General features: G+C 50.0%; 2 protein-coding genes across 6 annotated transcripts in view; both read left to right on the top strand.

Moving 5' to 3' along the window:
- The first annotated feature begins 2,018 nt into the window (after positions 1-2,018).
- TMEM250 (transmembrane protein 250) lies at positions 2,019-6,613 on the top strand. Of its 5 annotated transcripts, none has more exons than XM_082327446.1 (4): positions 2,038-2,149; positions 3,674-3,853; positions 4,106-4,187; positions 6,011-6,613. In XM_082327446.1, exon 4 carries the CDS (start codon positions 6,144-6,146, stop codon positions 6,561-6,563), a length of 420 nt encoding a protein of 139 aa, XP_082183572.1. In that variant the 5' UTR covers positions 2,038-2,149; positions 3,674-3,853; positions 4,106-4,187; positions 6,011-6,143; the 3' UTR covers positions 6,564-6,613. The 5 variants fall into 5 exon arrangements, with proteins under 5 accessions (XP_082183573.1, XP_082183572.1, XP_082183570.1 ...); XM_082327445.1 differs by lacking the exon at positions 4,106-4,187 and adding an exon at positions 2,826-3,430 and having other exon boundaries at positions 2,060-2,149; XM_082327444.1 differs by lacking the exon at positions 4,106-4,187.
- NACC2 (NACC family member 2) overlaps positions 2,124-12,571 on the top strand; it is an 84,767-nt gene continuing 74,319 nt past the window's right edge. The window contains exon 1 of the mRNA XM_082327443.1: positions 2,124-2,149. The gene's annotated coding sequence lies outside the window, so the exon portion shown is untranslated. The remainder of the gene's footprint in view (positions 2,150-12,571) is intronic.

Here is a 12,571-nt window from a genome sequence, read left to right as displayed (position 1 = left end):
TGTTTGTCTTCGAAGCGTGCCATAAAATATATCAGCAGTAGCTGGCCGCTGTGACTAGTACTAATGGCCCGCTCTCTGGGCTGATGATAAGTTTCATCACAAATCTTCAACGCTGTCAACACAAAACTGTTCAATCAACAGGAATATGAGTTGTGTCTTTAGTAAAATTAGCACAGGAAAGAAATACAACCCGGAGCGCTGCCGGAGTGTTGTGGGCGGGTTCCCTTCGGGCTGAGCTACAAGCGCTCCTTCGCGATCGTACCTCTTTGAATGTCAAAGCTTCAATTCACGCCTGACCTGAGGACAGTTTATTTTTTATGAAGATACACGTTCATTTAAGCAGCAAAGGGGTCAAAATATTTCAGGCGGAAAACTGAACGGTGCCGTCTTGCTTTTTTTATCCTGACCTAAGAAACGAAAAGGGTCGGTCTCGGCACCGCTGCTGCGTCGCACCCTTGCGCGCACGCGGTTAGCTTGTGGGGTCGCTCAGCGGAGCTGCCTGCGTTTTCTGGAGGCTGGGAAAGACCTTTCCCACCCCGAGGGGTTCCTGCAGGATGCCAGGAGGCCCCCGTGGCAGCACTTGCATTCAGCAGCATCCCCGTAATTCTCCAAGGCAAAGCTGGAAAACCAAAGTACCTTCATAATTTCATTTCTTGGGCTGAAATTCCCCTCTCTGGGCTGTGGCTCCAGTCCCAGGCAATGGCGGGGGAAATAAATGGAACACGGTTCTCCTGCTTATCCTAGTCACGGAACAGATGTTCCCAGTTTCATGCTATTGGGAAAACCTATCAGCTTCGCACCTCCCCTTCTCCCTCCCACCAGAAGGTTGGTGGGAGACACAGAAACGGCAATTTGCTAGGAGTACGCCACCGCTGATTACCTAGCCTAGAATTTCCCCTTGATCTACGTCCTGCACCTCAGGCCCCTGACTGCGTTTGCAGAATAAAACCGCTCTGCAGGGCAGGCGCTGCCGCCCGTGACCCGGGAGGAAGCAAACCCCCGCGCGATCAGCGAGGCAGCTGGGACGCCGGGAGGTCTTTGGCCTGGCGCCCCGGCTGCCTGTGCGGTGCGGCAGGTCCCAGCCTTGGCAGATGGCTTGAGTTATTATTATTTAATGTTTTTCCAGCGTGGTAGTGCCTAGATGGCAAGCAGGGCTGGGAGCCAGTGACAAAGTTCCGTATTCTTTCCATTATGGAAAGTAATTCCTAATTAAATCTAAGGGAAAACAGCAGGGAGGACGTTTCTTTTCCTTATTTTTATGTATTGCTTTTGAATTTTCCTCCACCCGTTTGTTTTTTAGAAACTTTTTGGATCTCTCTGGCCTCTCCAGAAGCGTGGGTCTCCTACATTTGCTTTTTTAAAAGTGCTCGAGCTCCTTCGGCGGGGTGAGGCCCTGGAGCAGCGCGGTCCCTCTGGCAGCGCAGGCAGGACGCCGCAGGCTCTGCCGGCACACGGGCTCCGAACGCGTAACGGCCCGCGCCGCCCCGGGCGCTGAGCAGGCCTGGATCTGGCCCGTGAGCCCAGCGGCGGCATCCGCCTGGCCACGACACCGCGCGCCGTCACGGAAGGTCCAACCCGCGGGCGACTTGGAGAAATCTTTGCCAAGCTCCTGTTTCAGGCAACGGTGACGCTTTTACTGGGGATGTTCCAGCACCCTCAGGACTCGGTCCGACCCCAGGCCAGGGGGTCCGGGCAGCTGAAACCCCTGCGTGTGGCGACGAACCCAGCCGGCCACACCGATCAGCGCTGCTTTCTGCCGGCCCGGTTTACGTTGGAAGCGACCTTCCGGGCTCCGTCTGCCGTTGCACGGCTCGTCTGCCTGGCCCCAGAGGCCGGAGCGGGGCCGCCGGGCCGCAGCCCCGGGCGCAGGCCGCTCCCCTCGCCCCCCGCCGCCTCCGCGTTGCCCGGGCAACGCGGCGCCCTCCCGCTTCCGGCCGGCGGGGGCGGCGCGGCGCGATGACGCCATCGTTGCGCGCCTCCCCGGCCGCTCCCCGACCGCCGCCGCCGTCACCGGCCGGAACCGGAGCGCCGCTGCCCCCCGCACATGCGCATTGCGGCGCTCGCCTGTAGGCCCGGGCCTTCCATCAGCCCGGGCCCGGGGCGCCTGGCCTTGGCGGCCGCCGCCCGGCGGGGAGCCATGGGCAGGACGGTGAGTGCGGGGCGACGCCCCGGGGCTGGGGGGAGGCGGCGGCGGTAGCGGTAGCGGCGGCCCGGGCCTCGCCCTGCTGCGGCGGGCGCCTCCGCCCCAGGCCCCTTCTGCGCCGGGGCCCGCAGCGAGGGGGCGGCGGCTGCGCTGGGCCCGGGGGGGGCGGCGGCGGCCGGTCACCGGCCGGGCTGGGCCTGGCGGGGCGGCGCGGCCTGCGGGTGCGGGCCGGGCCCGGGGCCCCTGAGCCCGGCCGCCCTGGCCCCCGGCGCTGCGCCGGTCCCCCTGAGGTGAGTGGCGGCCGCGCCCCGGTGGCCGTGCGGGGCTGGCGCTGCCCGCCCCGGTCTGCGGGGCTCGGCGGGGGCTGGGCCGGAGTTTGGCCCTCGCAGGCCCCGGGGAGGTCCTGGCCGAGCGTCCTGCCTGCAGCTGCTTTCCCAAGTCGATGCGGTTTAATTTAGGATCTGGTAGGATGTAGGAGGAGTTCGAGTTTCCCCTCCTTCCGGTACTCCCGGCTTTCGTTTATCAGCACTAACCTTTATTTGTCATTGTCCCTCACCTTGTTCGGCTCCTTCTGGAACGCTTGGGTCCCGCTGGTCCTGACTGATGGTCCTGTCATCTGTGAACCTTGCGGTCTTTCTGTCCTCCCTCCTCCTGCACCAATTATGAGTGCCCTGCGCAACAGCAGCCCTTGCCTGGAATGTGTGATAGATAAAGAGAAGCAGCACTGTTTTTCGGTAGCGTTCTCATCATACACTCCATTTTTAAAGGAGAGGGAGTGAAAACTCACCAAAGTGAATCATAGAATCATAGAACACCAGGCGGGAAGGGACCTCAAGCATCATCTGGTCCAACCTTTCTAGGCAAGAGCGCAGTCTAGACGAGATGGCCCAGCACCCTGTCTAGCTGAGTCTTAAAAGTGTCCAGTGTAACTGAATAGTTATCCAGATTTTTAACCTCCTGACGAGGCCGTCGCTATCGTGATGCTGGGGTAACGGCAGCGTGGCTGACATCGAGTTGCCTGCGCCTTAGAGTTGAAACCCTTTGAGCTGTAGGATGATACCCAGAAGAGACCGACTCAGCTTTCCAGCCTCACAGCCATGTGCTTTAAAACAGAAAGGCCTCAAAAAATAATCTTGAGGAATGGGTGTCCAGATCTGTGTCCAGGCGTCGTGTGCCAACATACAGGTTTGGGGGCCTGCTCCTCCGTGTTCTGTTTGGCTGTGTGTGCTCTCTGCATCGTGTTTCATACGCCCTGGATGAACGGTGATGGTTCTGTGATAGGAGAAGGTGACTGACACGAGTTCCTTATCTGTGATTTTTCTCTTTCCTGTCTTTGTGTATGGCATTGAATACAAGCTAGCTGATCCTTTCCAGCCTGTGTCAGTAAGCTGTAATACATATATTATTGAGCGCATTTTTAGAATCTTGATGGGATTGAAAATTCATGCTTGGGGAGGGGCCTTTTAATTCTGAACTTTTTAACAGACAAAATGAGCAAACTGAAACTTACTCTCTCGTTTTATCTTTTAGATCAACTCATATGTAGAATGTTGTGAGTCTATGAAGCACCTTAGCAGTTTCTTTCACTCTTCCTAGAAGGCCAGGTGTCACAGGAAAACTTCACTTTTTTGTTACAAGAATTAAGTGGCATCCAGAAACGGCAGCGGATTACCGACCTTCTGCTGAGTGGATGGCAGCACCATTAAAAATGTAATATTTCAGAAAGTTTCTTTTATTCTCACAATGTCCCTCTGCTCACGGCTGCTCCTGTGTTGATGTTTGACTTTACCTAAAGAGCGTGAACCTACCAAAGGCTATTTATTTATGTGGTGGGCACAGTAAATGGGAACAAGCTGCTGCTGTTCACAGAGAGTAAGTCTCTGCAGCTGAGCCATTTGAGTGGTTCTTTTGGATTCATCTGTTGAAGGTTTTGTCAGAATCAAAACTCCTTTTCTAAAACAGGGCTCTGACGTGAAGCCGGTGTGTTGGGTTTGCCCCCGCAAACTACAGCTTATGCAGGCGGGGTTTGTGCTGTGTCGCTCAGGTACGGCCTTGCTGAGCGCTGTAATTGTGTGCACGCTGATTTCCCTGTGGCTGCTCGGTGACTCAGATTAAGTAGCTATGTAACAGTTTGCTGGAAAATGAGAAGCTGCCTTTTGTGTCCTGGGGAAAGAGGTTGTAAGGAGAGACTGCATCATCAGATATGGAATGCTCTGAATCCAGAGTATATGAATTTTAACCTATCTTGCTAATTTAGTGCTCCAAAAATACCTCTGAAAACAACCACTGAGCAGTTTATACGCAGCATGTGGGAATCACGTTCGGTTGCATGCTCCAGGCACAAAACTGTGTTGTTTTTAAGTAATGTTGGTTTAGTATCTGACCACTTATACAGCTTGCAAAATACGTTCTTGTAACACACTTCCGAGCTGCTTAGTATTTCCTTTCTAGAGACAGGAAATTATGGCAAAAAGGCACTTAAAATTATGGGGATAATTGAGAACAGACCTTGATTTCCTAAATTCCTTAATCATAAGTTAACCCATGCTCCTTTTTATTAGCACCCGATTCATGCAGAGCCAACAGATTACCTGCCCATTTCTGTAATGGCGAAAAGGAGTTAGAACCTGGGGCCAAGCAGAAGAGATCAGAACTGCAGTTTCCATTTACGTGTCGTTTGAGGCAGGAAGCAGTGAAGAGACTTACCCAGCGATGCACGTTGTATCAGAGAAGGTTTTGGATATTAAAGTACAATTTCCTGCAGTCTTATAATTTACTCTGCGATTAGTTTTGTTATAGCAAAATAAAAAATTCTTGAAGTAACTTTTAAATTACTTTAGTTTTAATTTTAAGAGTAATAGGATTTCTGGTTCAGCAGAGGGAGGATCTGCCCAGATCTGAGTGCCGGGGTCTGAACGCCTGGGTGTGCGAGGAGGCTGGGGAAGTCCCTGTTGTTTTCTGGCATTATCTGATGAGTGCATTGTCATTTCATAATTCCCGGAATTTGGCACATCATAAGCCTGGGGTGAAGCAGAGAGCAGCTAACAGCCTCTGCTCATCACTCGCAGAACAACAATGGGTGTGTGGAAGGATGTTAAGATTATAAATCCTAAACACTCCAGAAGATCAAGATATTTCACTTATCTCTGCGGGTCCCACAGGGAGAAATAAACTAGTAGATGTCTTTGAACGGCTGCCTTGCCATTGGATGCAATGACAGCGAGACCGCAAGGCTGGGCTGAGCAAGGGGAGGTACATCCTGTAGAGTGTGAAAAACATGCTTGCCTCATTGTTCTTGCAAGACCTTCCATTATTTTCAGTTTGTTTATTTGGTGAAGCTTTGCCAGGTTTTGAAATGAGCAGAAATCTAGAATCACCGCTGTGTCTGGGCTGTAGGAGTCACTTGCAAAAGTACTTGGAGAACTTTTTTTTTTTTTTTTCTTTAAAAGCAATATGATCCAATGCAAACACGTACATTAACGTTACTACTCGCATGGGTGGATTCTTGCAGGACTGCTGTTTGAGTAAGAAGGATCTGTGAATTAGCCAGGCTAACTCCAGAACAAAGTTCTCAACTTTCCTGCATTAACACTGTAAAGCTTATAAAAGGTTACGACTAGTGCTGATATTGCATGCTACTAGGGAGCTGTTTGGAATCTGACTTGGTGATGATGGAAACAGAATTGTATTTCTATATGTCTGCCTGGGAAACAATGAGCAAAGAAGCAAAGCAAAGTTGTTTTGAGCGAAGAAGTTGAGTTTTGCCAAGCAGTTGTAAGTAACCGCCAAGCCGGAGCGTATCTGCCGTGCTGCCTCTCCTCCTGCTGGGGCTACTCAAATGTGTTTTCCTTCTCTGCCTTCCTGCAGGTTTCTTCCTTCCTGGAAATTCAGCAAAGAGTTAGCGTTCCCAGGCTGTTGGATCTCTTCCATGTTAATGGATAATATTTGATATGTGCCCTGTAAATCCTGCCCTGGGACTCTGTGACCGGTGGGGTGCCTGATGCCTGTAATCCCCATTCCCCGCCGGGTCCGTTCGTTCCACGGCCCCCACACGACCTGCCTGCATTCGGCCTGTGGCCCGGTAAGGACCACTCACTTGGTGCGCACCAAGTACAACAATTTCGACATCTATCTCAAATCCCGATGGATGTATGGATTCATCCGTTTCCTGCTGTACTTCAGCTGCAGCCTGTTTACCTCCATCCTCTGGGTGGCACTCTCTATCTTGTTTTGCCTTCAGTACCTTGGCATCCGGATCTTTCTGCGTTTCCAGTATAAACTCTCCATCATCCTCCTCTTACTGGGGCGAAGGCGGGTAGACTTCAGCCTCATGAATGAACTGCTCATCTATGGAATTCATGTGACCATGCTGCTAGTGGGGGGGCTGGGATGGTGTTTCATGGTATTTGTGGATATGTAAATAAAACAAGCGCATGTGGGCCAAGAAGGTGACTTTTCTTCTACCCCAAAATGTGTCAATATTTTCTTTTCTTTTTTATATAAATTAATTTATTTATCAGTGCTACTTTTTACTGAGAAATTAACGTACTTGTCTCTGGAATTTGTGTCTTTTTGAGGGTTGAGGTGCCATTTTGATTATCAAAGCGCAACACTCAATGGGGTGTTTTTTCTTTGCACACTGCAAGTTAATATAAATTTCTTCCAGTCCATAGGAGCCTACCTTGCTGCTGTTCCCGTATTCCTGAGAAAGGCAGTGATTTATCTGGAGGACAGAAGCCAGATGACTTTGCACCCCATGCTCTTAATCCATCTTCACCCTTTTTCTAAAGGTGTTCCTCAATATCTCGGGCATGTAACATGTATCCTCCTTGGCCACCGTTATCCTTTATGTAGTTTGCATTTTGCCTATTCCCTGCTAAGAATACGGGGCCAAATTCAACAGAGGGCAGGGGGGTCGGTTTTTTTTTTTTCTGTTTTGTTTTTAGATTTGTGCAAGACGTGCTCTTGACCCACTATACCGTTCAGTTTAACGTAATTATCTGGCTTTGAATGGCTTTGTCCTTTTCAGGCAGTTAGTGCTGAGTAATTGACTCTTACCCTAATGGAACAAATGCACTGGAGTGATGGGAGCAGAGTTTGGTATCACGTGCTCTTGAAATTCCCAGCCGCGGCAAATACGTTATCATTTTGCAGTGATTAAGGGGAACGCATTGCAATGCTCCTTAGTGTTTAGATCTTGGTATTTGGTCCTACTTTTCCCTGAGTTGATGAGTTCCAGTTTTCTCACAGAGGTACTTCTGTCTTACAAAGTATGGTGAGATGAGACTGTCTTACCTAGGAGAGATTGAAAGCAGAGTACTGTCTGAAATGGCAGTAATTGTTTTCTGTGATTACAGAAAACATTCTCCTGCCTCTGCAGCAGTGAGAGCGGGGTCACTGGAGGGCTTCACTAACAGCTCAAGAAGGGAGTTACGCATTGAGTTCAGTTTTACTGGTCTTGATCTAAGATCTCAGACTGTTCCTCTGCAGTCAGTCAAGTAACTATTTATCGAGTCCAGAAGCTAGCTTAAAGTTTATTTTTATTTGTTTTTCCTTTTAATGGAACACCCCGCTTTCCCTTGTGTTCTTTAAAGAACTGTTTAAAAACAAGTTGGTAAAAAAAATGGAGACCGTTTTTTTTCCTCCCCTGAAATCATTGGAGTCGATCATAATGGAATAAGCAAGACTGGAAATACGTGACTGTTCTTTTAAGGTCTCTTTGGCCTGAGACACGAATGTGGCTGAGAACAAAGCCAGGTTGCACACAGGGAAGGACACTTCATATTGCAGTTTGTGAGTGTTGCAGTCCTTTGCTGACGTACTTTGATTTGTAGACTTATGGATGCAAAATAGAGAAGCTTCTGTCTGAAGCCCAAAGCTAAAGCAAACCCAGAAATTATCTCATTATCGAGTGTTACAGATAATGCAGACTGAACACGCAGAGCTGAATAAACAATGGGCCATGGTGGTGTGAACTTTAGATTAGCCCCGCGAGAGCCCAAGGCTGTTTCTGCAGGAAAGATGTGGTGTCAGCATGTCACAGACCGGTGTCTGGAAGTTTCCTCCTAACTGTAGAGCTCCCCAGAGCTTTGTTCTGGGATCGCTCTCCGGACTGCGGGCCCTCGGTGTCCTGCAGGTCCGAGCTACAGCTTGCTCTGTGGCCAGAGGGAATTTCCAGTAATTCCCAGCCCAGTGCTTTCCTCCCCAGTACAGCTGTCAGCCTGGGGCATTGCAGCTCTGGTGTGCAGACTGCGGGGCTCCTGGGGTGGCTGCGCTCAAGAATTTCTGCAGGAAACATGTGACAGATGGCCAGCAAACAGCGCGGGTGCGAGCCGAGGGACCCGCCGGGACGCCAGCGAGGCACAGCCGAGAGCAGCTCGCCCTTCGCCGGAGGCGCAGCGTGGAGACGGGTTGGAGGTCGGGTGGTAGGACCTTGTTCACCTTGGAGTGGCTGTGTTTCAGCACTTCTAAGAATGATGAGTAAAAGGGTGATTTGTGGTACGTGTGGGTGCTGCTGCGCTCCCCACCCGCGCCTGCTTCAGCTGGTGGGTGCTCTTTGTGAGGGATACGCTCGACTGCTCGACCAAACCTGTCGTAGTTTGGTTCAGGCTCCCGGAGGAAGTAAAGGTCTAGGCTGTCACCGGGTCATGAACTTCTCTAGTTCCAACCTGTTCTTTGAAAACCCACACAGGAACAGGGCGACACGGTGAGCTTTGATGTACATGAGCTTGGAAACCGGAACAGCGATCATGCGATTAACACATGAATAGCAGGTGCTTCTTCCAAGACTAATTTGGTCAAGGAACAAAGGAGGTTGTGGGTACAAGGAGTCTCATACTTACCTTTTCCGTCACACGTAATTTGACTACGAGCCAACCACTTTATTCCATAAATATGACAGCCTGAGTGAGCTTTTTTTTGAGCTCTCCCTGCTAAGCAGCTGGCTGCGTGGCAGTGATCTCCCCTTGAGTTGGGACGCCTCTCAAGGTTACTGCTCGAGGTTGAGAGACCCCTTACCAAGTGCAGAGCTTTGGTAAGTGTCCGATGTTGTGCATAACCTGGAATTGCAGGGCATTAAAATTTTGTATTGGTAACTTTGAATCATTATTATATCCTCTGTGCAGTAAGTAATAGATTGAACCTTGCCATTGGACTTTGTTAAGCCTCACTTTTACAACATCCTACTTCAATAAAAGCACTTTTGCTGCTGCCTTTGGCAGTGGTTCTTTTAGCAGGCCAAATCTGCTCCACCACACTCCTGCAGCGGCAGCTGAACGAAGCAGGGCTTCTGCGTGGCGGTGCGTTGCTTTACTGCACAGACTTCCCAGCAGCCCTCTGCATCCAGATTCAGCGGTGCATACCAAGGAAAAAAGTACACGTCCTTAGCAAATCACAAAAAAGAAATGTTTGCCAAATGCCCGAATGTTCCTCGAGAGAGACCTTGGGGCTAAGTTGCTTAGAAGGCAGTGGGAAGCGATTCCCCGGTCTTCTTTTGCAAAGGTGGCCAAGTAGCTACTGTCAGCATGCCCCGAATCTCGGGTCTGCGATTGCACACCAAGGTAGGCAACCCCCAGATGAAATAACGGGGAAGGCGGCCTCGAAGGCGCCGGGAAGATCCAAGTACTCTCATTCTTGGTCATTGCCAGCGCTTGGACGCCTTGCAGTGCCCGGGTGCCGTGATCCTACCAGCGGAGCGGGGGAAGCGAGGTCCCTTTGAAGTCACGCTGGCACGGAAGAGGAATGCATTTTCAAATGATTCCTTTTATGATGTAATAATTTGAATATTTTAGATCTACATGAGTGGAGCAGTGTTTGGCACCTTTACGGCACTTTTCAAAGCATTTTCCAACTGGAGCTAATTAAACCTCACAACATCCCGAGGAGATTGCAGAATAAGTAAGATTTTGGTAATGGTTCAGAATGTAAATTCAGTGTTTTTAAAAATGAGATTTTTTTTTTTTTAAAGCTTTTAGGATTACTTTGCCAAAATATTTTTTCTCAAGGAGCTGAGATTCTGAAAGTTTCTTACAAGCTCAAGGGGAGCCAAGCTACAACTGAGGGAGGGAGAAAGAGGCAGAATCAATGTTAGATTGAGTATATGCAAAGAATAAGCTGGGTGGGGGTTTTTTTTCCCCATTTAGTTTAATTGAAAAACCTGGCATTTTTAATAAAAGAGGGGGAACCAAACTTTGTAGAATACAACAAGTAAGGAGACAAGGGAAGCTGAACTTTCTGCTTTTCAAGAGTCAAACAAGTGGCTTGTTATGATATTTGCCAGAAATCTTTCGTGGTGAGCAGGTACTTGCAAGCAGTGCCCCATCGGGGAAGTTCATATTCTTCTGGATTTTTTTACTCTTTCCAAATTCATCAACACTGGGAGGGATGGATCAGGCTCCAAAATGTGTTAAGTCTTCCCTTCTTACTATATAGGTGGCTGTAACTCTCAAATCTTTTGAAATTTTCATTTCAGCATGCCTTCATGCCGATTCCATCCTGAACAGTGAGAGCCGCTGGTTTGTTCCCTGTCTTTTTTTTTTTTTCTTTCCATGTTTGGGCTTTAAATATTGCTATTATACTTACTGGGTTAAAAACAGCCTCAAGAATGATTAGGAAAAATACTAGAAATACCAATTTGGGAGAGCGTGTCCATCCCAGACCCATCCCAGACCCATGCCCCTTCGGAGAACCTCCCGCGGGAGCCCTGCTCAGCCCAGAGCTTTCCGGGTGTCTGGGCAGCGGAGAGGCTCCGGCTGCGTTGCGCAGACTGGAGACCGGGGATGGCGGTACGTGCGGTGGCAAAGCTGCCTTGGCCTGTTGTTCCGCCTGTGAATGTACGAACGAGACGGAAGTGTTGGAGTTTCACCTTGTTAACTCTTCAGAACATGACACCAGCTGGTGTTTTGGGTGCCTGTTAAATTCCATATGAAACATGCCACCTACATTATACTTATTTTTTTAACATGTTGATGGATTGATTGCTTGGGAAGAAAAAGGAGGAATTCTGTCTTGCGATGCTGGTATCGTCGTGATGCGGGGATATCCTAGATCCTCTGTTTGCACTGGTGCAAACAGTCAGAGCACGTGCATGGTAGGAGAATCAGCCCCTCTGTGGTTAAGCCTCGCTAAGAGTTGGGTAAAATGCCTCTTTTTACGTCCTTGAAGGGTCATTCAGCAACGACTGACAGTGAGCACCAGGAGGAGAGCACAGCCTTCTCGCTCCCAGGCTTTGGCTCTGGTAAGCAGACTGTATTGCCCACTACGAGCGCTTGCGTGATTTGAAGGAGCTGTCACTTCGCATTGAGGTGCCCATCAATTAATTACTAGAAGGCGCTGTCTTTCCTCCCTCCCTTGCGTGGAGCTGAGCTTGCAGTGCGGAGCTGTATTGTTTCAGAAGACAGTTGTGATGGTTCCTATGGGAATAAAGAGGAATATTCCTACTATGATGGACTTTGTAATTCCTGTTGTTCTTATGTGGAAAGTACTACAGTGATGTGCAGCAGCATAAAACCCTGAAACAGATGCTGGAGAGGATTTGTTCTCTGGTGACGGGCAAGGTTGGAGCCGGTGGAGGCACAGGCTTCAGAGAACCAGCACGGAGAGGACCATTGCAGACCGAGCTCCTGGAGAAATAAATATTTGTGTGGACAGAGCAGCCCACATCCCCGGGCGTGTATGAGATGCTCCTTTCTGTTATCCCAACTTAACAGCTGAAGAGTCACAGTGGAGGACTTGAAAGAAAGGGGAAGGAGGTTTCCAATAAAGAGAATGATTTGAGCAAGGGTGGATATATTTTCACTTTCAGTGTTACAGAGGAAACAGTAAGCAATGCTCAAAAATGTGGCCGGTGCTATGAGCACAATGGCAGATGGCAAAGTTGGTCGAGTGCTGAGGAGTATCGGGCTCCATGACAGTAAAAGGCTCAGGAATGTACTATATAAATGTGCATTTTCTATTATTAATGTTATTTTTAAACACATCTCTTGAGCCTTTGCCATCTCCTAGGGGAGAACTCGTTTGCCCAGATCCTAGAGTGAGTTTCTACCCTGGGCACCTCGCGGTGCTGGTGCAACTGGCCCAGGCTGGGAAGCCGAGTGACCCGGTGCCCCGGCCCGAGGGCTCCCCAGGGAACGGCCTAGGGGTTCCTCAAAGGCAGGCGCCGTGCCGTGCCAGCGAGCTCAGCCTGCTCCCGCGGGCGCTCCAAAAGCTGAGCCTTGTGCTCGTGTCTGTACAGCGTCAGGATCAGGATTGCCGTTTCCCGTAAAAGCAAGCTGCGGACAGGTTCTGACCCAGTCTGCCGGGGTAAGTCTCAAACAGGCACGAGGAACAGACTGGAGAAGAGACCGGCCCCTTACCCTAAAGGGCCTTACCTGGCCGAAAGCTCATTGTAATTCTTCCCAGGGTCCTCCTAAATCTCTGCTTTTGTTTCTT

Source organism: Platalea leucorodia (assembly GCF_965183815.1).
Source record: "Platalea leucorodia genome assembly, chromosome: 15".
Taxonomy (NCBI): Eukaryota; Metazoa; Chordata; class Aves; order Pelecaniformes; family Threskiornithidae; genus Platalea; species Platalea leucorodia.
Note: the sequence above shows the minus strand (reverse complement) of the source record. Positions and strands in the feature narration are given on the sequence as shown.